The following is a 24,062-nucleotide window of genomic DNA, read 5'->3' as shown; positions in this document are numbered from 1 at the left end:
GGCAACCACCGGGACGGTGCATTTCCCCGGGTCTCGAGGATCCGGGGAGGGCAAGCAGCCGGTCGCCACGGCGGGTAAGGCGGGGTAGGGGAGCGGTTGCCCCGTCCCAACCGTCCGTGGGACCCCCCGGGTAACGCCACCCCTATCGGTGTCCGCGAGGTCGAACGCGCGGAACCTCCGAAAGCCCATGGGGAGTCAAACCCCCATGGGTCAGTAAGGGGCTGGGACCTTGTGTCGGCGCTGCCTTTGGCCGCCGGCCCGTGGTGTATCTCGTCCCCCTGGGGGAACTCAGGGCCCCCCGTCGAGATATTCTTGGCGGGGGTGAGGGTATACCCGGACGAGGGAGCTGATGGGGGACCGTGGGATTAATTTACGATGACAACTACAACTACACCTAAAAACCAAAATAAAAATTTAAAAAATAAAGTGTGCGGGGAGATTTTTGAGGGTGACGGACTTGAAACCCAAGTCTGCCTTTCCTCAAGTCTACGGTCAACAAGATCGACCGGGAAGGCAACCGCAGCTAGGTGCCGCGGTAAGAGCAGGGAGGCTCCTTACGAGAAGCCGACCACCGCCGAGAAGCCCGTTGCTGTCGTGGACAAGAAACCATGTGTCCTTCTGGATAGAATGGAGGTTGTCCGCCTTGGCGTGGAGAAGACGGACTCCACGTTCGTCTTGACAGCGAAGAAGGAGGGGGAGTCTTCCAGTAGAGAGACATCAAACCCACAGCCCGGAACTAGCGGGTTGGGGACCCCTGATCCCCCCGCCAGGGATGGAATGGCCCAGGATGTCGGTGCGGTTGGGGACGTATCTCCTGCGCCGACCGTCATTATGGACTCCTTGAGTTCCCAGGAGAGGCCCGCTGAAGGAAGCGACGACTCCCCCAGTGGCAGTAAGGTCGACGTCGGAGTCCAGGAGATCCTGGACGATATCATCGGGGAGAAAGAAATAGGGGCCCGGGACGTCCTGAAACTACGGGCGAGTACCGTAGGAAGAAGCGAAGAGACGCACAGAGGGCTCTTCGGTTCAAGGAGATGGAGAGGACGAGAAGGGCGGCAGAGGCCCTCAGGTCCTCCCCACCGAAGGGGAAGAAGAAATGGGCCATGGTGCAAGAGAAGGAGGAGGAGCTCGAGTACGAGCTATCTGGAGCTCCTACCCAGGACATTGCCTCCAGGATGGTGGAGCAATCAGTCAAAATCTTTAAGATTGCTGACTGCTCCAATAGTATGAAAGGCAGCTTAGTCAAAGAGTTGCAGGGGGCTGTAGCACTGGTTCGGGCTGCCACCAGTGTTCTGGCCACCAGAGCCAGAGAAGTTCGTGGAGAAGGGGAAGCTGACAGGCTTCTCAAGGTAATCGAGGAGCTCAGGGCAGAGAGCGCCCAGCTTAGAGGAGAGATGGAGTATATAAAGACTCGTCTCCCCCCTCCGATCGTCCCCAGCTCCGCTCCGACGACGGCTCGGCAGAAACGCTCCTCCGTCGCAAAAAAGAGGAAGATCGTCGAGTCGACGGACTCGGAGGGGGAGGGAAAGACAAGACCTCCCCTCCCCTGGAGATTCACACGGCCTTCCCCCCTCTATCATCGAAGGAGGAGAGGAGGAGAAGGGAAAAAGGAAGGGAAGCCCCTCCAAATGAAAGGCCGCTCGTTAGAACAGGCCTGACCTTAAGAGGGGTTGAGAGGCCAGTGGACCCGTACCCGCCTGGCCTCGAAGAGGGAAAAAGGGCCGAACACGACGCTTTAATGTCGGCTCTGACTCCTGTCTTGGAGAAAATGAGTCTCCAAAGTAACAAGGAAGGACCGGAATACAGGGTGCTATGGGCACAGCTGAACTCCCTGAAGAGCCAGCTGTGTGCACTGAGAAGAGAGGATTACACCCCCTCCCACGATGCCTTCGGAGTCGGTGTCGTATGGCTTCGGCCAGGGTTCACTCCCGGTCGGGACACCAACCGAGCCCGCTCAAGCCAAACCCGTCTCCCTAACGCTAGAACAGTATGTGTCCCCCTCGGTCATCGACCGAGAGGCGAAAGCCTCCAGGCCTCAGAGGGGGAATGCACAAATGCAAAGGGAGGCGGGGCCCCCGGTGTCTGCCGCTGCATCAGCGGAGGTACCGGCGGGTGGCAGAAAGAAGAAAAAGAAGAGGAAGAAGGGGGGTAAGCCAGCTGCCCCAACCTGGTCCAGCCGGCCCGCCAGAGGAGAGGAGAGGAGGGAACCAAAGCTCCCTCAACCCTCCAAAGGTAGCCAGGGACCCGGGAAGAAGGCAGGAGTAGCCCCCCCTCAGAAGGGAGGCAAGACGACAGCCGTCGTCCAATCCGCTCCACCGCCCCCGCTGTGGGGGATAGAGAGTGGACGACGGTCGTAAGGAAGGGAGCCAGTAAGGGGAAGACTCGGGCCGAGGCGGTACACGCCAGAGACACCCCCGCTTGGACCAAGCCTAAGAAGGCTGGGAAGCCTCCCCGTCCCCAATCATGGGCTCAACCCTCTGCCCCCCCTGCGAAGAAAGGGCGAAGAATGGGAAGGAAACGCAGGGCACCACGCACAGCAGCGATTGTGATTACGTGCCCTGACGGAAAATACAAGGAAGTCCTCAGGCTGGCCATGGATCGGGTCGATCCGGCCAGTCTGGGGATCGAAGGAATGACGGCACGAAGAGCCGTCACGGGGGCCCAGATATTTGAGGTCGAGGGCCCCCAACACCACGAAAAGCCGACGCGCTCGCCAAGCGCGTCAATAAGGCCCTTGCTGGGATCGAGGGAGTCAGGGTGACTCGCCCCTCTCCCACGGCAGAGATCCGTATTAGAGATCTCTGTGATGCCGTGGAGGAGGGGATCTGATCAAGGCCATAGCCTCTGCCGGCAAATGCGCCCCTGAGCAGGTCCAAGTTAGACCCATCAGGGCAACTTCCGCTCCCTGAGACAGCACCCCCCTTCTCTCCTCGGCCGGGGGAGGGGAGATCGGATTACCGATTCCCCGCCCCCTGTAGAGGTCATCCCCTCCCACCGGTATGTGGGTGGGGACGATTGGGGCCACAATGCCTCCGCCTTTTTGGGGGTGGCCCTGTCGGCGGAGGCATGTCCCCGTCTCTCGGCGGAGGGCGGTTGGCGCGGCGTTGCCTCTCGCCACGCCTCTCTCCCTCTCCGCGTCCTCCGTCTGCAGCATTACCTTGCCGCAGAAGGAGGACACAGCTTTCCATGCCCCTACCCTCCCGGTCATGGCTCTGATAACGGCCGGCAGAGGTCCGCCCCCACTGCGGCCACAAGGCCCGCGCGCTCGGCTGCCCACGCCGGACAGTCTTCCAGCGTGTGCTGCGCCGAGTCGCGCGAATGGCCACAGTGGTGGCACTCCGTGATGCGCTCCTTACCTATCCTGCACAGGTACTCCCCGAAGCAACCGTGTCCGGAGAGCACCTGTAGGAGTCACCCGGTAGGTGATTCCCTCTCGTTTGACCCCGTCTATCCATTGTGATAGGGTCTTATGGCCTCGACGGTCCTTTTCCCCGCGATATTTGGATCCCCAAGTGACTTCTGCCACTTGAGGATCATGGACCGTCGAGCCTGGTCCTTAGCCATGGCTCGGATCTCGCCGGTGATCACCATCCCCCTGTTTCGGAGCTCGCGGACCCTCATGTACATTGATCGGTACATGGGTGGGCCGCGAGGTCCAGGGGTGGCATGCCGGACAAGATCGTTGCCGCCGCGTGGCTTACCGTTCGGTAGCCCCTGGCCACTCGTATGGCCACCCGTCGTTGCATCATGCGAAGCATATCTCTCAGTCGACGGGTGGCCAACACATCTTCGGCCCATACCGGGGTCCCGTATAGGCCTACCGAATTGATCACAGCGGCATACACCCGGCGAACCCTTTCGCCCGGTCCCCCGAGGTTCGGGAGCAGCCGGCTCAGTGCCATGGCTACTCCCTCTACTCTCGGTGCCAGACGATGGGGGATATACCTTGGCACCCTCTAGCCCGTTGCTAGCGGATCGGGGGGAGCGACCGTTCGGATCGGCACGCCTTCCTTCCCTGGGGTGAGGCTAAACCTTTAGCATCAGCGTGGACCCGGTCCTCTCCGGGAACCTTTTTATTGTAGAGTCACTGGAAGGGATAGGCCTGGCCAGTCGAAAGCAGCTTCTCTGTTTCCTTTCCCTTCACTTATCACCGGGGAAGGAGCCCCACCGCGGTGGAGCTACCATGATGGCCGAACCGGATTATTTGCAGATACATACTATGGAAGAACTACACACATATATCAAACTAGGGGGGATTAAGGAAATGGCTTCACCGCCGGTGAAGGGAGTCGGAGGTACTATCTTCGATCCGAAGGCAGTAACGTAACTGGACGTCCCAGGTATAAAGAAGACGAGGGCCACCAAGGATATACCTCAGGCGGTGGTCAATGAGGTGGTGGAGGTGGTGCGCGGAAACGAGAAGGAGGCCATCTTTCGCCGGAGCAGCTTAATAGCGCGCTCTCCCACGAACATTGCCGGCCCAAAAAAAGCGGAGACGTCGGCTGTGCTTCCGGACGTCCTGAGGGCGGGTAGCCTCCCGGACGTCGGGTGCTTGCAGCCGGTGGTCCGGCTGGATAGGCTGGAGATGCCGCCCGATGTACAAGCTAGGAGTAGACGGGCCGTTGGATGTCTCCGGGACAGCGGGGGACTCCGCCATCTTCGTGGTGGAGCCCACGCTGATCCCCGAGGAGGGGGAGACGAGCGAGGCATCCTCGACCGTCTTTGCCCCCTCTAAAGCGATGAAAAGAGGCAGGAACACCTCCTCTGACTCGGTTCCCTCGGCCTCCGTTACGGAGGACGAGAGCTCTGCTACGGCGACGGATAAGAAGCAGAAGAGGAAGAAGCTGAGCAAGCCAAGGACCACGAATATGGTAGACGTGATCCGGGAGAGAGAGAGAGAAGAAAACAAGAGGAGAGAATGCGAGGAATGGGAGGAGAAGAGGATGGCCGATTCTAACCTCGTAATCCCCCCCGCTGCGAACCTGCCAAGCGTCGAGGAGGTGATGGAGGAGTTGGAGAACCAGCTAACTCCGGACATCACATCCGAGGTGATGCAGATGGTTCGCACCCTAGAGAAAGTGGCCACGACGTCCAAGAACTTGAAGGGCACCTATGTCAGGGCACTGAGGATGGCGGCCCTCAAGATCCATGCAGGCGTGAACCTCCTGGCGCACAGACTGCAAGAGGGAAGCAGCGGAGACATGGACGACGTTGTGGCAGACCTCAGGAGGAAGATTAAGGGCATGCAATTGGAGAAGGAGAGAATGGAGAGGTAGTTAGAGCAGGTGTCTTTCTACAGAAGAGAAGGCGAAAAGGCGCAAAGGGAGAATGAGGAGTTGAGGAGGATGAGGAGCCTAAAGGAAGAGCTCCAGGAGGTTAAGGAGAAATGTATCGGGGGGACGGATCGGGGGGCCGGGGAGGCGATGGGGAGGACAGAACTCCCCCCGCCCGCCCATCCCCTCTTGTCCCTCTTGACCTTGCCACCACCTGCGACGGTGAGGGGCGGGGACGTCCCCCGCTAAGAGCGGAGGTCAGCCCGCGCCCCCCTCCCCTCGGAGGGGTGGCGAGTGGGTTTGAGCCGAGTTACTCTCTCCTCCAACAAATGGAGGGAATAATAGGCCGGATTGTTGGAGAGGTGACGGGGAGACTCAGCGTTCGGGGGTTGTGGGGATCTTTGGCTCCCCCCCCACCGACTCCTGTCGCTGATCTTTCCACCGCCATGGAGTTTGACTCTTTCCCGGCGCCTGAGGCCCCCATGCCGGGGACTTCGGGCGCCGAGAGGGCGTCAAAAAAGAAGAAGAAGAAGAAAAAGAAGGAAATGACTGCGCCCATTGCCCCTCCTGCAGTCAGGACAGTGGGGAGTTGACAGGCGCAACCGCAGGAAGAGGGGAAAAAGGAAGAGGATCCGGAGAGGAGGACCGTGGAACCAACATGGGCTACGGTGGTTGGAAGGGGGGGAAAAAGGGATCAATGGGAACCCTGCCCCCTCCCCAACAGCCACTGGCACCCGCAGCTAGGAAGCCGGAGAAGAGTGGAGGTAGCGGTGGTGGAGGGAATGCTCCTCCCCCACTAAGGGGTAGAAGGGTCCCCTCCACTGCTGCGATTACATCACAGCTCCTGAAGGGTCTTACGCAGACGTAATGCGTAGGGCCAGACAGGGCATAGGAGCGGAGAGACTTAAGAGCCTGGGAATCGAGCACATGCGCACCCGTCGAGAGATGACGGGGGCATATGTCCTTGAAATCCCGGGTAATAAGAAAGAGGATTGGGAGTCCAAGGCGGAGGTTCTTGCCGCGGAGATGCGGCTGGTCTTCGCCGAAGAACTCTCGGTGAAGATCTCGAGGCCGTCTGCCGTGGTCCGGGTCCGAGATTTGGATGAGGCCGTAACTACGGACGAGGTTGCTGCAGCTATTGTAGCAAGAGGCGTGGCTAAGATGAGTGAGATCAGGGCGTCTATCACCAGGTCCACCAATGGAATGGGGATGGCCAGGGTCCGTTGCCCGGTCGCGGCGGCTGATGACTTGGCCAAGGTTGGCCGTATCAGGGTTGGATGGTCGACCGTGAGGGTAGAATCGACGGCAGCGCGTCCCTCCTACTGCTTTAAGTGTTGGAGGGAGGGACATGTTGCCGTCAGGTGCAGTGGAAGGGAAGACAGGTCGCGTACCTGCTATAGGTGTGGAGTAGTCGGCCACACAGCGTCGGCGTGCCAGGCGGCTCCCCGCTGTCTGCTATGCACCGAGGCTGGGAGGAAGGCCGATCACAGGATGGGCGGTGCGGGCTGCAACATGGCGACTGGCCGCGTCCCCCCACTCCCGCTGCTCTACGGCGGGTCGGGACGGCGAAGTCGGACGCACTTAAAGAGGACTCGATGGGGATGGAGGTGGAGATGCAGCAGCAACAGCCACAGCAGGACCCACCCAAGGCGCAAAGGTCCCCGAGAGAGAGGACATCGAGGAGGGAAACGGTCGAGGTGGAGAGGACACAGGATGGATAGGGGTAAGCGTAAGACCTCTATCATATTGCAGGCCAACCTCAACCACGTCCGCCATGCACAGGATTTATTCCTGCACACAATGGCGGAGCGTGGCTGCGGGCTGGGAGTCGTGGCGGAGCCGTATGCGGTCCCCCCCCGACCACCCGTCCTGGTTTGCGGGCGGGGGCTCGGGGCGGGCCACGCCACGTGTAGTCATCGTGCGGGGGGGCGACGGTGACTTACCGTCGACACCCCGCACGATGGGGGCCAGTGGCAGTTGTTTCGCGACGGTGAGGTGGGGGACCACCTGCGTTGCAGGGGTATACACCCCCCCGTCGCTGAGCCTGGCCCAGTTTGAGGCCGTGCTCGGCGAAATGGAAGGAGTGGTGAGGAGCAGCCTCCCTGGGCCGGTCTTCGTGATGGGTTACTTCAATGCTAAATCGGCGAGTTGGGGTTGCCGGTACGGGGATCGGCGTGGGGAGGTGCTGTTGGATTGGGCAGAGTCACTAGGGCTGACCCTGCTCAATGAAGGGACCGTGGCCACGTGCGTGAGGCCGCAGGGGGAGTCCATCATCGATTTGACGTGGGTTTCCCCTGCGGCCCTGCGCATGGTGGGTGGCTGGAGGGTGGCTGCTGAGCTCGAGACCCTGTCCGATCACAGGTACATCTGGCTCAGTTTGGCTGCCCATCGGCCACACACCGGGTCACACATGGAGGAGGAACGCAGATGGTCCCTCACGAAATTGAACCCGGACCTCCTGATGGCTTCGGTGCATGCCTCGCTATGAGTATGGGGGGAGGAGGCCCAATCCTGGGAGGGAACGGGCGTGGAGGAGTTGGCGTTGAGGCTTCGCAAAGCTCTCTGGGGAGCTTGCGACGCCTCGATGCCAAGGGTAAGAAGGGGTTGCGGGAGGAGGTACTGGTCGGCGTACTGGTGGACCGAGGAAATCGCGAAACTTCGCGAAGCCTCGGTCCGGGCCAGACGCCGGCTTCAAAGGTACCTGCGACGGAGGCATAGGAGCGAGGCAGGCACTGAGCGGACGCGGGGGGAGTATCGGGAGGCCCGGTGCTCCTTCGGCGCAGCCATCGGGAGGTCCAAGACCAGGGCTTGGGAGGACCTTATCTCCTCCCTAAACGAGGATTCGTGGGGGCGCCCGTACTGGATGGTCCTCAAGAAGTTGAGGCCGCGGGCGCCTCCGACCACGGAGTCCCTGGACCCTGGGTTCCTCGAGGAGGTGGTCGGGGCCCTCTTCCCCGGGGGAACGGGGGATGCGACACCCTTCCCCCTTTCGGGAGAAGTGCCCGAGTGGAAAGAGGATTGGGAGGTGTCGGAGGGGAGATGAGGGATGCTGCCCGGAAAATGAAGACGAACAAGGCTCCGGGTCCGGACGGCATCCCTGGGAAGGTCTGGGCCCTGGTTATGGGTGAAGTCGGGGAGTCCGTGAGGTATCTCTTTTCGAGATGCCTCAGGGAAGGGGTCTTTCCTTTTCCCTGGAAAGAGGCGAAATTAGTCCTTCTTCCTAAGGGGGGAAGGGACCCCACGGAGCCGTCGGCTTACTTGCCTCTCTGCCTGCTAGATGAGGTCGGTAACCTGATGGAAAGAATAGTGGTGGGGCGGCTCATTGAGCACCTGCGGGAGAATGCAGGGCTCAGCGAGCGGCAGTTTCGGTTTCCGGGCGGGCCGGTCGACCATCGACGCTGTTGTTGAACTGCGGGCCTGCTCGGAACAAATTATCCAAGGCGGGGGGGTGGCGTTGGCTGTGTCTTTAGACATAGTCAACGCCTTTAATACCCTCCCGTGGGATAAGATTGGTGCGGGTCTTCGGGCGCATGGGGTCCCGAGCTACCTGGTTAGGATAGTCTGGGCCTATTTTGAGGGTAGAGGAATCGTTTTCCGCGACGCGGAGGGGGTGTATAGGAGGAGGCCAATTCGTCGCGGGGTACCGTGACGGGGGGTCCATTCTGGGTTCCCTCTTGTGGAACCTCGCGTACGACGAGGTCTTGGGAAGGGTTCTTCCCCCCGGCTGCCACGTCATCTGCTACGCAGATGACACTTTAGTGTTGGCCGGGGGGAGGAGCTGAGAGGACGCGATCGCGAAGGGAAACGTCGCGGTGGCCGGGATGGTTGGGGGCATTAAAGGTCTGGACCTGAGGGTGGCCCCTCGGAAGACGGAAGCCATCTTCTTCCACGATGGCTCCCGGAGGGCTCCCTCCGGACTTTCTCTGAGGGTTGATGGACATGAGGTCTGGATGGGGGCCCGGATGAAGTATCTGGGCCTCCACTTGGACGGGAGGTGGGACTTCGGGGAGCACTTCGCCCAGCTGGCCCCCAAGATGGGGGAGTGGCGGCCTCTTTCTCGAGGCTGCTTCCCAACCTCGGGTGGCCGGTTCGCAAGTTATATGTGGGCACGGTCGGATCGGTAACCCTGTATGGGGCTCCGATCTGGGCGGATGCGGCCTCGAAGTCCAGCAAGATCGGTAGTCTTTTGCGGGGGGCGCATCGGCCCATCGTGCTGAGGGCCGCCCGTGCATACCACACGGTGTCGTATGCGGCGGCGGCGCTGTTGGCGGGGGCCCTTCCCCTGGAGCTCCTGGCCCGGGGCCAGGCGCTGATATACTGGAGGGTCCGGGAGCTTTGGGAGAGGGGAATTAATCTGGGCCTCATCGCGAAAGGAGCCATCAGACGCCAGGTGGTGGACTCTGTCCTCGTGGACTGGCAAAGGCAATTGTCTGGGCCGGCCTACGAGGAGCAGAGAGTGGTGAAGGCGGTCTTACCGGTTTTTGCGCGATGGGTGGGGAGAAGCTGGGGGCAGATTACATTCAGGATGGCGCAGGTGCTGACCGGACACGGGTGTTTCGGTCAATACTTGTGCCGCATCGAGAAGGAGATGTACCCCGGGTGCCACCATTGTGAGGAGGACCGGGACACGACGCAGCACACTCTCGAGGCCTGTGTGGCCTGGGAGGTGCAGCGCCATGCTCTGGTCCTGGTTATAGGCGAGGACCTCTCTCTAGCGGCGGTCATTAGGGCTATGACGCAGGAGGAGGAGTCGTGGAGGGCGGTGACGGTCTTCTGTGAGACCGTCATGACGGCGAAGGAGGAGGCCGAATGGGAGAGAAGAGAAAGAAGAAAGATGCCCCCCCACCACATGTGCCGAGCATCAGGAGAGTACTGCGGGGGAGAAGGAGGCTGCTTGGGCCCCCGGCCCCGCCGCGGGACCATCCCTGAGGAGGAGGAAAGGTCTCTAAGAAGAGGGGCGGAGGAGTGGGAGGAGGTTTTGGGGACAAAGGAGCCTCAGCTATAGCAATACGGCTCCGCAGTGTCCCCCCTCCCGCTCCTCCCTCACTGCACAAGAAGAGGCCCCTTAACCAGGGGCTGCGGCGATTGGGGAGCCGGCGAGGAGCGGGGAATCTCCCGCCGGCATATTCCCCGTTGGCGGTACTGGGAGGTGGAGGTGTCTCTCCTCCCGGTAATAATAGAAGATAAGGCGGTGGGGGAGTCGCGGAAGAATGCCCTTGGCGTACCCGTGGCCCTCCCATTTAAGCCGCTGAGGAGGACACCCGCAGGGGTTTTAGCCGGTAAGAGTCCGGCATAACCTCCTCTCCCTCCCCGGGAAGAGGAGGTATCCATGAGGATTTCCCCTGCGCAACAAAAAAAATGTTACCTACCTTACCGACAATGGATAATGATAATACCTACCTTACCGACATAGGATAAAGTTATCCAACCAAAGGTAATATTATCGACATATCGACGAGAGTATACCTCCTTTATTGGGATGTTACCCTGATACTATAAAAGTCAAATACTGAAATTCAAAGGACTTTATTAGGTTATATATACATACATTTTTTTTTTCGAAACAATTATGTGTTTTCTTTACACCAATCGATTCCTCTCATTATTTTGTACATAAAAGTATTAAGGTAAGATAATCGAAAAATGAATAGTTTACTAGATATTTTATGGTTTATGTAAAATTAAGAAATTATTTCAAGCCTTATAACTCGAAAAGTACTTGATGAAAAAATACTTTATTATAGTGTTTTGGAAAGCTCTCGACATAAGCTATAAGAATATGCAATAAAAAATAGGTGGTTCCATTTAAGAAATTAAAGGTTGCAACGTGCGGTTTTTCGTACCGCGGAATCTTTCAATTCGGATAGCCGTCGGATCCAGGTGGCGGATATAATAATGATTTACGTGTGTATGTGTGATAAATGTATTTATTAACTCTCTGTGTGTGTGTGGTGGTTTACAGAAGTGTGAGCGTGTGTGTGTGTATATGCAAGTGAATCGGTGTAGGTGAGTGTGCGTGTGTACAAGTGGGCGTGCGTGAGAGTGTGTTCGAGCGCGAGGCTGTTCGAGTTCGATAACGCGGGCCGTGACTCTACGAATTTCGAACGGGCAATCGCCGCGGTTTGTATTCGGCGTGAGTTATGCGTTAGAATACGTTGCTCGGTATACTCGGCGGGTGGACGTGCCCCGGATCTCGTAGCGATGTTAATAATAATCACAATTAATAGCGCTGAACAATATAGTTCGCTCTACGTGCAATATGCGATTGCACGTGCGCTACGGCGCGCTCGTGTTTTTGCGGTTCGTCGGGCGTGTTTTGTAGCGTTTCTTTGGCGCGGTTCGTATTGCCCAGCTGTTCGGCTTTAAGTCGGTCGACTTTAAATCTGGTCCGATATTCGGAACGCCTTTAATTGTTCCCGGATTGATTGCGGGTTTCGGAAGGCGTCGCGACGCTAGCAAGCGTCGGAGGCGGCTCAAGTTCCACCCCCCGGGATAGATGCGACTCCTAATATTTGGATCTGGATTCGGAGGCGATTTCGAAGGCGCCGATATCAATCGGTAGAGGCAGCATTCGCACTACCTTCTGGCCTTTTTACTCTCGCAAGGATTTCTCGTGGTTGCTTTGCTTGCCGTCAGACTAGCTCAGCTGCTCGAGAAGGATCGGAAGGATCTGCCCGTTTTATACTCGGTTAATTGCCCGCGCCGGCGTAATCGGTAATTACTCCCACCGAGCGGCGGTAAAAATATCGGAGCGGTTCGGGTCCGCCCGGGAGAGTTCGGGGTGCCGAGCGCGGGTTCTCAACTGTCGGCTCCCGACGGCAGTGTCGCGATAATCGGTTATCGTACTTCCTACCCGGTTGTTTCCTAAGTTATTAAAAAAATGGGCGCACAGCGCCTCTGCCCATGCCCGACCGGTATTCGTCGGGCGGCAGCTTCCGGCCGGTGTTCGCCGGGAAACGATGCATTCGGGGGTGCATCGTTACAAGGTGTTCTTGACCTCACCTTAACGATGCCATCCAAGGTCAAACCAATGACACAATCTTATGTTCCCCTCAAAACCATACAATTTTCGTCGAAAACGTTTTTCTCTAAAATGCTTAGTTTTTGAAAGAAAAGGGGTGTACGGGTGGTCTAGGTGTCCTAGACCACCCGTACTATATATATATATATATATATATATATATATATATATGTATATATATATGTATATATATATGTATATGTCTCAACGCCGAACATATATATCATTATTTTGAGACATAGTTTTAAACCTAAAATCTTTGATCCTTTACTAACAGCAAAAATAATATAGATATAAATCTCGTAATAATTTTTACTTAAAGAGCATAAAAAACTGAGTTGAAACATATATGCATAATCATGTAAACTTCAATCTTATTAATTTTATAGGTAAAGTTAAATATGATTTCACGCATGCAATATTATAAGTCGCTATAAAGTGCTCAAGGTTAAATGCGACGCACTTCTCAGAAGCGCTTGAGCCTCGACGCTTCCACGAAACTCCCGAGCTTCAACAGCAAAATATTCCATTGCTTCAAGGCTAAAGAATATTCCGCTCGAATATTATTTCGTACGAATATTATTATTAAGAGACAAACGAATTTACCGTTAAATATTAATATTAAGCATATGCTTAATATTAATATTTGCAATAATTCTTATTAATTCAAGAACCTAACGGTTATAAATATTAAAATTAAGTCAAAAAAATAAAAATTGTTGCATACTTACCTATTGAAATAATTAATTAATAGTCTTTATCCCACCGTAAATTAAAATTATATTCACTTACATTCCACCACGTGAAATAGCTGCAATAATTTACTACCAATATAAAAGACAATTAATTCACATTACTTTATTCCACCGCAAATTAAAGTTATATTCGCATGTATTCCATCGCGATATAAAATAGCTGCAATACCTTATTGCACTATAAAATAGAATTAATTTACATTACTCTTTTAACTATATCCCACGACATATAATAAATTATATATAATTATATATAATTTGTTAACAACAATTATATTCTTATAAATATATCTATATATATTGTGACGTTGCCGTCCCAACGCGCGTCCATCCGCCCCTTGAAGTCTTGACGGGGCGCGAGCCGAGCGGCCCCGCCAGAAAAAGATTGCGAGAGCCGTATCGAAATCTCCGGAGAGACGAGCTATTGTTATAATTTTGCGTCATTACTAATTCTTCTTTTATTATTTTGTATGTCGGGCAACCGCCGGAAAACAACCGGGAGAGGCAGAAGAAGAATTCTTTTTGCGGCAACCGGTACGACATTTACGACCTCCGATTCGAGAGCGGAGATAGCGCCCGAGGAGCAGGACAGAGCCGAGTCGCGGGTGGAATTCGCCCCGCGAAAAGAGGAGGAACAGCGGAAAACAAAACGGCTGTCAAGGACCGGAATCGCAAGGTCCGATCGGCGCTATCCTCCGAGGACGGAGGACGAACGATCGGCATAAAAGAAGACCGCCGACAGCAGAGTCGCTGAAATTCTGATTTTCGAATTATCAGGGCCATCACGGGCCCTGATACGGCGTTGTTGCGGGGCGCAGTAATCTCTCGCGTGTCGCGGCACTATTGGCCGCGAATCCGCGCACCCCTGCGCGCAGGATTGACGCCGATATCGACCCTGGATCGCGAGATCCAGGGAGACACTCTGTCGCGGGCGCTCGGCTCAATCAGCTAATTTTTCCTTTGTCGTGTGTCGTGTGCTTGTCGTGTATTGAGGACCTTGGAGGACGGCACCGAGGACCACTCCTTGGCCGGGGACCAGGTCGTATCGGTGAGGTTGCCCATCCATTGTTAAAGTCTGTAAGCCACGTACGTATTATCGTCCGCGAGCCGGTGGTTCTGCCGTGGTCGCCATTTTCGCGTTCTCATTTGTGAGGGCTCAGCCCTAAAATTTCGTGTTAGTAAAGTTCGGGCGGTCAAAGTCAAACAACCGGAATATCGACGACGATCGTAACGGCGGCAGGAAACAATAAGGGCCCGTTCGTTTCTCCGGGATCCGGGGTGTCGGAACACGCGAAGTTAACGGCACTCGTCAATCGACCGCGTGCGCGGTAGATGCGCAATATAGGCGCTCATGGTATGCGTAAAGTCGTAACGAGACCGTGGAAACCGCGGTAAATTCCCCCGCAATCAAATATCGAGTGAGTAATCCGTGTGCAAGTGAGAATCGTGTTGTGTCCGTGTGTGTGTGGTCGAGCGTATTGTTGTCTTTGTCGCGCTCATTGGATTGTGTGTCGCGCGTGTGGGTGTGTCGCGGTGCGCATTAGATTGCAGTAGATCGCGAGATCATTGAAATTCGAGAAATTCGCGCGTGTTGGGATAACTTTAAGAACCTCTAAGTTGTGAGCGGCGGAATCAGCGTCCGACGGCGAACGATTACCGATCGCTACGCCCGTGCTCACCGCCAACGAGCCCTCTCGTTTTCGCCGATTGCTAAGTAAGTCCTGCAAATAAATTATTCTCGTTGTCGCGATTGCTGATTATTAGAATTATCGCAGCGAGCAAAAGCCAGGCGAAGATACCATATTATGGCGAGGCGCCGTTCGGCGAAGTCTAGCCGCAAAAACGATTCTGCGAATGTCGAGTATTTCGATCACCGTTGTCGCGCTCCGGTTAATTTTTGTCATTCGTAAATTTATGTAATTCTCCCGTCTAACTACTTTTTTTTCCATTTTCGATATTCCAATTATTACGGTCTGTATTTTTCTATGATTTTCTCTAAATACGGTATTTTTCTTTAATGTTCATTAATTCTATTAATTTTCTTTTAATAAATCTGTTATTTTCCATTATTCTAAATTCGCGTAATTTATTTAAATGTCGGCTGATTGTTGAACTGTTGTCTCGCCTGCCTGATCTCTCCATTTTCGAGGAGCCTCGTAATCAAGGATTATAGCAAACTTTCCCATAACCCTACCCCTCTACCATTAGGCGAGCTAGTCGACCCGTGGCGAAAAAAGCCCGTGTTTGTCTCGAATTTCACGTTTCGCGAATTGATACGTGAAAGACCGTATCTGGCACCCACTTTGAGATATCGGCAACGGCCTTCACTTCGCCGCGGCTCGCACAGGAACTCCCTCCATCCCGGCTCCCCCGAACGCGAGTATCTTTTCCCGCTCTCTCTTTTTGACGACGTTTCCGTTCCCCAAATTTCTCTCTTCCATCCGAGGAAAACTCTTTGAAATTGAAAAATACGTCGCAATATATATATATATATATATATATATATATATATCCCACCGCGTAATCATAAATATATATATTTTCATATGTTAAAATAATTGTAATTATAATAATTATGATATCAGAATTTATTAATAATATTTAAAAGCATTTTTCATAATAATACATAGAGAAATAAAAATAAACTTTTGAACGGAGCATGCTAGAAACTCCGTTGACATTTCTACAGTTAGAGCTCAAAATTCTATCTCAGAAAATATATGCATATGAACTGCAAAGAAATTCTGATAACTTAAATAATTATTATAAAACATGTCAAAATATGATGTAACCAGTATAGCCAATTCTATACTGACCGCTCCGTCGCCCCCACTCCAACTCAGAAGAGCCACCATCTACAAGCCCTACGACGCCCAGTGGCGCGCGCATATAGCCCGGAGAAGGGAACCAATAGCGACCGCGTCGCCCACGCCTGAGGCGCGCGCATCTTCCGAGGCGCGCGCATCCAAGCACGTCAGAGGGAGCCAATCACAATTCGACGTCGACATCTTCCGAGGCGCGCGCATCCAAGCACGTCAGAGGGGGCCAATCACAATTCGACGTCGACATCTTCCGAGGCGCGCGCAACTAAGCACGTCAGAGGAAACCAATCACCAATCGACATCGAAGCACGTCATCCAAGGCGCGCGCATTTTCCAAGGCGCGCGCATCCAGAGCAAAGGAGGGAATCAATCGCAGCTCCACTCCCTCCACATCAAAGCGCATCCTCCACCATCAGGCCCCGAACGCAAAGTAGGGACCGACGACTATATAAACACATGCAGAGCGGTCCTCCTCGCATGTGATCCAACGGTTTAGAACACTCAACAACTGTGATTAGTACTTTCATATTTTGACATCTGTACTTACAACTCTGTACTTATACTTATCCAATAAACTCAGTGATTATTACACGACGAATTCTCTTGACTTCTTGGACTGCAACCCTCTTCCTGAGCCATCATCGAGGTAGAAGGCATCTAGTGGAAGGAAGTAGTTTCCACTCATCAACGTGCAGCAGATCTCGGTAAGTACTCAGCCAAATTGCCATTCATTTAAATTATTTATTCAATCTTATTCAACTCACTATTAATACTAACAAAATTAATTTGCATGATAATTTTAATTATTCGGGAATTTATACCTTCAACAGTCCATATTCCCGCATCCCTACTCTCCATTGATTTAAATCTTAAAACTTTATTCCAAATATAACTATCTTTTGATTTTATTGAATTATTGAGTATTCAACCGGTCTTTGGTTTAAACCACAAGAGTGAATTGTCGCCTTACAGTAGTCACTTGATGTACATTGAGTAGCCACAAGCTATTCCTCTGCCGCTTTCGGAAGGAACTTTCTTTCGGGAGATTTCCTTTTGAATTCTGTGCCGTTGTGACGTGACGTCTTGTACATCAAAACTACTCGAAAAAGCACGGGACGCACTCTTTAAAGACAGGTCGAATCATAGAATTTGAGCTCTGATTTAGCATAGCATAATGAATGAATATTAACTTAATAAAACTAAATCAGCAGACAGATAGACACTGACTCACAAGCATATCCTTTCCAGCACTCAATTAATTTAATCTCGAACTTGAAAGATTTTTACTGGGACTTGTCTTCTTGATAAGATAACTCGATTGACAATGAGCATAGGGCGAACTTGTTTCGGCATGAAACTGCTTCCGGCACAGTGAAAAGGCAATTATCATGACGGAAGTTTCCTTTTAACTTGGAGCTGGTGTCCAAGCGTGCTGTCACATCGATGTTTGATTAGGCAAAGATAGCGTGGCCCGATTAAATAAGAATTATCCTGAGGGAAGTTCTCTTTTGACTTTGGAGCTAGTTGACGTGAATAGCGTCGTGCTGAATCTAGCCTTGATTTCAAAACACGGGACACATCCCAGAGATTCGCGTAGTAATGATACATTGGCTTAGCCTTTGATAATTTCAACTATTATTTTGGTACATTTCATTAATTATAACCTGACATTGTAAGGTTAATACTAAGCCAGACGTTTGACAGGTGGATACCTTATCGATGTATCCAATCTCCTTATTCCTCCTTAAGCCTTTTCGATTTTCAGCAAGCCGACTCTAAATATTCAAATCGAAATTTAAAATAAAACTAACCTAACTAATAATTTAACAAAATCATATGAATGATAGCTTCTTCATTACCACAAGTCGATATATACCGCAGTCGATAATTACTTACAGTCGATAATTACTTACAGTCAATACATACCATCGGTTGATAACTTATCACCAGTCGATAATTTACCATCGGTCGGTAATACAGAGACCGCCAATACCATCGGTCGGTAATACAGAAATCTACAATACCATCGGTTGGTAATACAGAAATCTACAATACCATCGGTTGTTAATTTTCGCGAGTCGATTATTACCCCTGGTCGATAAATACCACGGGTCGGTAACCCATTATTAACATAATACTAACACAATTTATTCTTCTTTGACTATACATTAGCTGCAATAAAACTCTGATGACAGAATCTGCCTACTTTTCTCTTTATTTTGGGGTTAACAATTTCTTTTCACTCAATAAATATTCACGCGAAACCTTTTCTCTTCATTTAACAGGTGTTGATCAACGTAAGTAACATCGAGTCCCTGTACAATATTATTCCACCATTACTTAATTAAATGAATTGTTACCAAACTACTTAATTAAGAGATGGTCCTTGTGCGACGCATTGATTCGAATACTCGTCAGGAAACCTTTCACCGTATACAGCAGAATAGACGCACCCGACGATTACCGTGTAACCGCGTCCCGTTCCTAAACACTTATAGAGCCAACCCCATCTACGATAAATCAGTCTTCTTCTCCCATCCCTGAGATCATAGAAATAGATTCTCAATCATCTAAAGATTCACTCCTCCCTTCAATCTCCGAGTTAGAAGACTACTTAGAGATCCAAGCAATTATCAGCGAGACTCCCATTCCAACAACGTCATCAACGGAGGACCAATATACGGATCTGGAGGCAATAGAAGAATTCCCAGACTACCTGAGTGATAGTACCACCGTCTCTCTAGACCTGAACGATCCTCACCCAGAGGATTTTAGCAGCCTGGGAGCGCAACGCAACGATCGCGCCAAACCCAGACCAATATAATTACTCGCCAGTAGAAGACAACTTTTATCATTCCCCAAGTTATTCTCCGGTTACGTATGAAGGACAAGATCCTTTCGGTCCCTCAGCAGAATCTTTAATAAGAGTCGAAACACCCCTCGCGACCTTCGAAATATTTAATGCTTCAAATACCTCAGACTACGAAGAATATATCCTCCCAGAAATGTATGCTTACCCTCGCGAGGAATAATATAGCCTCTCTTTTATGTAAGAAACAATAAACAAGCAGCATTTATTAAGAATTGTAAAGAAAAGGAGAAGATAAAGGATGCAATAAATACATAAAATTTACATAAAACATATTTATTCTCACTCCCTCCTGAATCCTCTCTACAAGCACAACAGACCTTCAATCTCTCGGCGTCCCAGGGTATAGCCGGCCTAGCAGGTTGCCCTAAAACAAATTGAGAGATAGATTACGTCCAACTGAAAAAGTGAGACTTCCAGACCAGTCCTGAGGAACTGGGGACGTAACACTGTCTAACAGACACCATACTTGAAAAAACTAGAATATAAAAAATATCTTGTCTGTATAACAGACACCATACTTAAAATATAACAAAATAATGCAATGTGGTATAATAGGGCTTCAGGCAAAGGTCCACATAAAAAACTTAACGCTCCATTCATGATACCTCATGGGTAGTGTGGAAAGTTGCCACTTATATTTTTATTTTTTTATTATTTTAGATATATAAAAAAATTAATAATATTAAATATATCGCAAAACGTGTGTGTGTGTGTGTATACATATATAACGTAAAGAAAAGCTATAAGAGAGAAACATATCGAGCATATATCGAGAAGTATATATATCTCGATATACAGGGCGATCCTGAAAAACGTTATGTCTTTAAAATGACGTATTCCTGACACCATTCTAAGACAATTTTTCCTTTACCAAAATTTGATTTGAAGCGTAGTTTTTGAATTATGAGCAAAAATAGTTAGTAAATCACGCGTCGGGTACAGAAGGCAGGCAGGAGCGGCGCGGCGTGCCGAGAGCGCGGGCGCAGCTGACCGCCCGACGGGTGATTATCACCGCATGAGTCGCTAACTATTTTATCTTATAACATAAAATTATGCTTTAAATAAAATTTTGGTAAAGAAGAAAATGTCTTAGAATTACGTCAGAAATACGTGTTCCTTAAAATAACGTTATTTTAATAATGAAAAGTTGTTCCGGATCGCCGGCCGTCCGACGTTGCAATCAGCTGATTGCTACACGCGATGTGTGTATGGCGGAGTGTGTGCGTAAAAGAGAGAGAAAGAGAGAGAAAGAGAGAGAGAGGGAGGGTAGGAGGGACAGACATTCATACACACGCACGCACTTTTTTTCTCGCTCTCTTTCTCTCTTTTACGCAACACTCATACAATCTCTCATTCAGTCTCTCACTCACACTCTCTCGGTCACTCACTCACTCACTCACCTGCTTACTCACTTGCTCACTCACCTTGTAGCAGCGTAACGAATCTTCATGCTATGTATTGTTGTTATCTGCTGCACGGTTATGATTGCTAGAGATGCGCGACACATCGAAATTTTTTCGATTATTAGTCTCACACTCGATTGACACAATACAGATTACACGATAACGAGTTTACTGTTTATTCACTCACTATTGATTTATCGATACCAAAAATTACTTTCAAAGAAACGCGAATGCAAACAGCACATGACTCGACGCGAAGCGACGGGCCGCGGAGACTGCGCGACCACAAGAGTTATGTTGCCAGAAACGCGACACGCGACATCTAACAAACGACTTGCGCGTGGCGCGTGATTGACGCGAGATAAGACGAACGATCGGCTAAAACCTTCGCATTGCGAATGCGGTAGAAAACATGAAACGTATAATGACATACTTAAAAAATTAATTATTTATTATAAATAATAACTATTTCTAATTATAATAAATAATTATTATTTTAAAAAGCATGTGTTGTACGTTATTACGTTTTCGAAATTATTGCATTCACGATGCGAAGATTTAAGTCAATCGCAAGAATAATGTAATTTTAATTAAAATTGTGTGGCGCGAGATTGATGCGGCGTTCGAGAGTCGCGTATCGACTGGTGCGGTGATAAACTATAATCACATCGAACCGCGCCAATTTCTCGATGACGCCAAAGACATTGTGATAGAACATGTGAAGAACGTTATGAAAAGACACAATTGTGTGAAAGTGAACACTATATTTAACGGTGAATTCGTGGCTGGGGATAAACGCGCCAACAAAAGTATCAATATGAGAAACTATGAACTCTTTCGCACATCCGATTTACGCGAGTGGTACGAACGGCGCGTTATCGAACCCACCCTAGCATCGGTGGAAGAGTTTCAGGAACGCGATAGCGGGTGGGCTTTGTCGCGAATACTAAATTTAACTGTAAATATAAATAAGTATAATCCTATGCGTGCGGGATGTCACATCAAATTGCCGCGGGAGATTATGTTGAAAAGAGCGGTGATTAACGTGCAATCAAAGGACAATGCATGTTTCGCGTGGGCAGTGGTCGCCGCTCTATACCCCGCCGAAAGAGACACGAATCGGGAATCCTCGTACCCGCATTACACGACAGTGCTGAATCTCCGGGACATTGAGTTTCCAGTGACTGTGAATCAAATAAAAAATTTTGAACTTGCCAATGACATTTCGATCAACGTCTACAACATCGAAGAGAAGAACAGCATTGTCCCGATGCGTCTTTCGCAGCAGAAGCGGGATAAGCATATCAACTTGCTGTACATTGAAGACGACAACAGCGTCGGCCATTTCGCTTGGATTAAAAATTTATCCCGGCTAGTGAGCTCGCAACTGAGCAAACACAACGGTCAAAGATATATCTGTGACCGGTAAGTTTAATTTATATTATTTGAATAATCATAGGTTATACACTTTGTTATATAAATCTTTAAAAAATTTTTCTTTTACAGATGCCTGCATTATTTTAATTCGGACGCCAAGTTGCAGTCGCATACGATCGACTGCGGAAAGATGAACGATTGCGCTGTCCGATTGCCGAGCGATAAGGACAAGTGGTTATCGTTCAACAATTTTAATCGGAAGGAGCGGCTTCCATTCGTCGTATACGCCGACTTGGAATGCGTTCTGGCCAAGATGGATGAAGAATAGCGAAATTTGCGTCAACATCACCAAGTATTTAGTATAGCTTATTATGTACATTGTTCGTTCGACGAATCTTTATCGGCGTACCATTCGCGTCGTAGCGCCGATTGTATAGCATGGTTCGCCGAAGACCTCAAAAATTTAGCGTTACGTATAAAAAATATTTTAAAAACAAATGTCCCCATGGTAAATTTGACGTCTGAAGAGTGGGAGAAATTCCATAGCGCCACTCACTGTCATATATGTGAAAAACCGTTCATGCAAGACGATACACGCGTTCGCGATCATTGCCATCTGACCGGGCGGTACAGAGGTCCAGCACACTCAAATTGTAATTTAAATTATAAAGAATCTTTTTGTATTCCCATAGTTTTTCACAATTTATCTGGTTACGATTCGCACTTTATTATCGAGGAAATAGCCACTTCGTTCGAAGGGAAAATCGAGTTACTTCCGATAACTAAAGAGAAATATATTTCGTTCACAAAAGATGTTTGTATGGAAGAAGAATCAAAAACTCATGTAAAATTACGTTTCATCGATTCATTCAAATTTCTCGCATCGAGTCTCGACAAATTGGCATCATTTTTGGACAAAGACAAACTCAATATTTTAAAATCAGAATTTCAAAATTTATCAACAGAAAATTTCAATTTGTTAACGCGGAAAGGTGTATTTCCGTATGAATACATCGATTCTGTAGATAGGATGCAAGATACGTGTTTACCACCGCACGAATCATTTTACAGTTCCTTGACCGGTGACACCGTATCCGAAACCGATTACGCGCACGCCGAGAACATCTGGACGCGATTCTCCATTCGGACGCTAGGCGAATATAGCGATTTATATCTTAAAATTGATGTCTTGTTATTAGCCGATATTTTCGAAAACTTTCGAGATAAATATATCGAAAGTTACGGACTCGACCCCGCGTATTACTATACGCTCCCCGGATACACGTGGGATGCCATGTTGAAGCATACAAAGATTACGTTCGAGCTGCTTACCGACATCGACATGGTTATGTTCATCGAACGTGGTATACGCGGCGGTCTGAGTCAATGTTCGGGTAGATATGCTCGCGCTAATAACAAGTACATGCAGTCGTACAATCCATCGAAACCATCATCGTACTTGATGTACTTTGATGTAAATAATTTGTACGGATGGGCAATGTGTCAACCATTGCCCTATGCCGATTTTCAATGGGTCGATGACGTGACCAATTTTGACGTATCATCCATCGCGCTAGATTCGCCTACAGGCTATGTCCTCGAAGTGGACCTCGAGTATCCGCAACATCTTCACGATGTGCACACGGACCTACCGTTTTGCCCGACACGCGACAAACCACCTGGCAAGCGGGAATTCAAACTGCTTGCAACGCTATACGATAAGAAGCGTTACGTGATACACTATCGCAACCTGCAGCAGTGTACGCGTCATGGTCTTCGCGTGACAAAAATACACCGAATTTTACAGTTTTCACAATCTCCCTGGCTTCGAAATTACATAGAACTAAATACACATTTCAGAACATTGGCTAAAAATGATTTCGAAAAAAATTTATATAAATTAATGAACAATGCGGTGTTTGGTAAAACGATGGAAAATGTGCGCAATCGTGTCGATGTTAAATTATTAACAAAGTGGGATGGTCGGTACGGCGCAGAGGCAATGATCGCGAAACCAAATTTCCACAGCAGAGCGTTTTTTCAGAAAACTTAATCGCTGTGGAATTGCGTAAACTCGAGGTGAAATTTTACAAACCGATTTACGTGGGTATGTGTATACTCGACATATCCAAGACATGTTTGTACGAGTTTCATCACGAATATATGACGCCAATGTATCGCGACAAATGCCGGGTAATGTACACCGATACGGACAGTCTCATATATCACATTGAGTGCGCGGATGTGTATGAGAATATGAAGTGTGATATCATCAGATTCGACACGAGCGATTATGCGGTGGATAATGTGTACGATATACCGCTTGTAAATAAAAAGGTACCGGGTCTAATGAAGGACGAAAACAACGGTATCATAATGACCGAATTCGTCGGGCTCAGAGCAAAGATGTACGCGTTACGAGTGAATGGGAAAAAGGACACAAAGAAAGTTAAAGGTGTCAAGAGTAACGTTGTCGCGAGAACGATAACGTTTGACGATTACACGCGGTGTTTAAACGAAGAAATTGAAATGACGCGTC

The 24,062-nt window shown here is 50.2% G+C and overlaps 2 protein-coding genes across 2 annotated transcripts; one reads left to right on the top strand and one right to left on the bottom strand.

Moving 5' to 3' along the window:
- Positions 1–3,204: 3,204 nt before the first annotated feature.
- On the bottom strand, positions 3,205–3,902 carry LOC145964828 (uncharacterized). Its single transcript, XM_083087989.1, has 2 exons — positions 3,702–3,902; positions 3,205–3,402 (listed from the first exon to the last, which is right to left on the bottom strand). Exons 1-2 carry the CDS (start codon positions 3,900–3,902, stop codon positions 3,205–3,207), a joined length of 399 nt encoding a protein of 132 aa, XP_082944115.1.
- Positions 3,903–8,333: 4,431 nt separating this feature from the next.
- On the top strand, positions 8,334–10,278 carry LOC145964827 (uncharacterized). Its single transcript, XM_083087988.1, has 2 exons — positions 8,334–8,419; positions 9,444–10,278. The coding sequence occupies exons 1-2, from the start codon at positions 8,334–8,336 to the stop codon at positions 10,276–10,278; spliced, it is 921 nt and encodes a 306-aa protein (XP_082944114.1).
- Positions 10,279–24,062: the final 13,784 nt, after the last annotated feature.

Source organism: Camponotus vicinus, unplaced genomic scaffold (genome assembly GCF_025532165.1).
Source record: "Camponotus vicinus isolate PSW18456_S1 unplaced genomic scaffold, iyCamVici1.0 SCAF_14, whole genome shotgun sequence".
NCBI lineage: Eukaryota > Metazoa > Arthropoda > Insecta > Hymenoptera > Formicidae > Camponotus > Camponotus vicinus.
The sequence above is the reverse complement of the archived record's forward strand: the minus strand, read 5'-3'. Positions and strand labels throughout refer to the sequence as shown.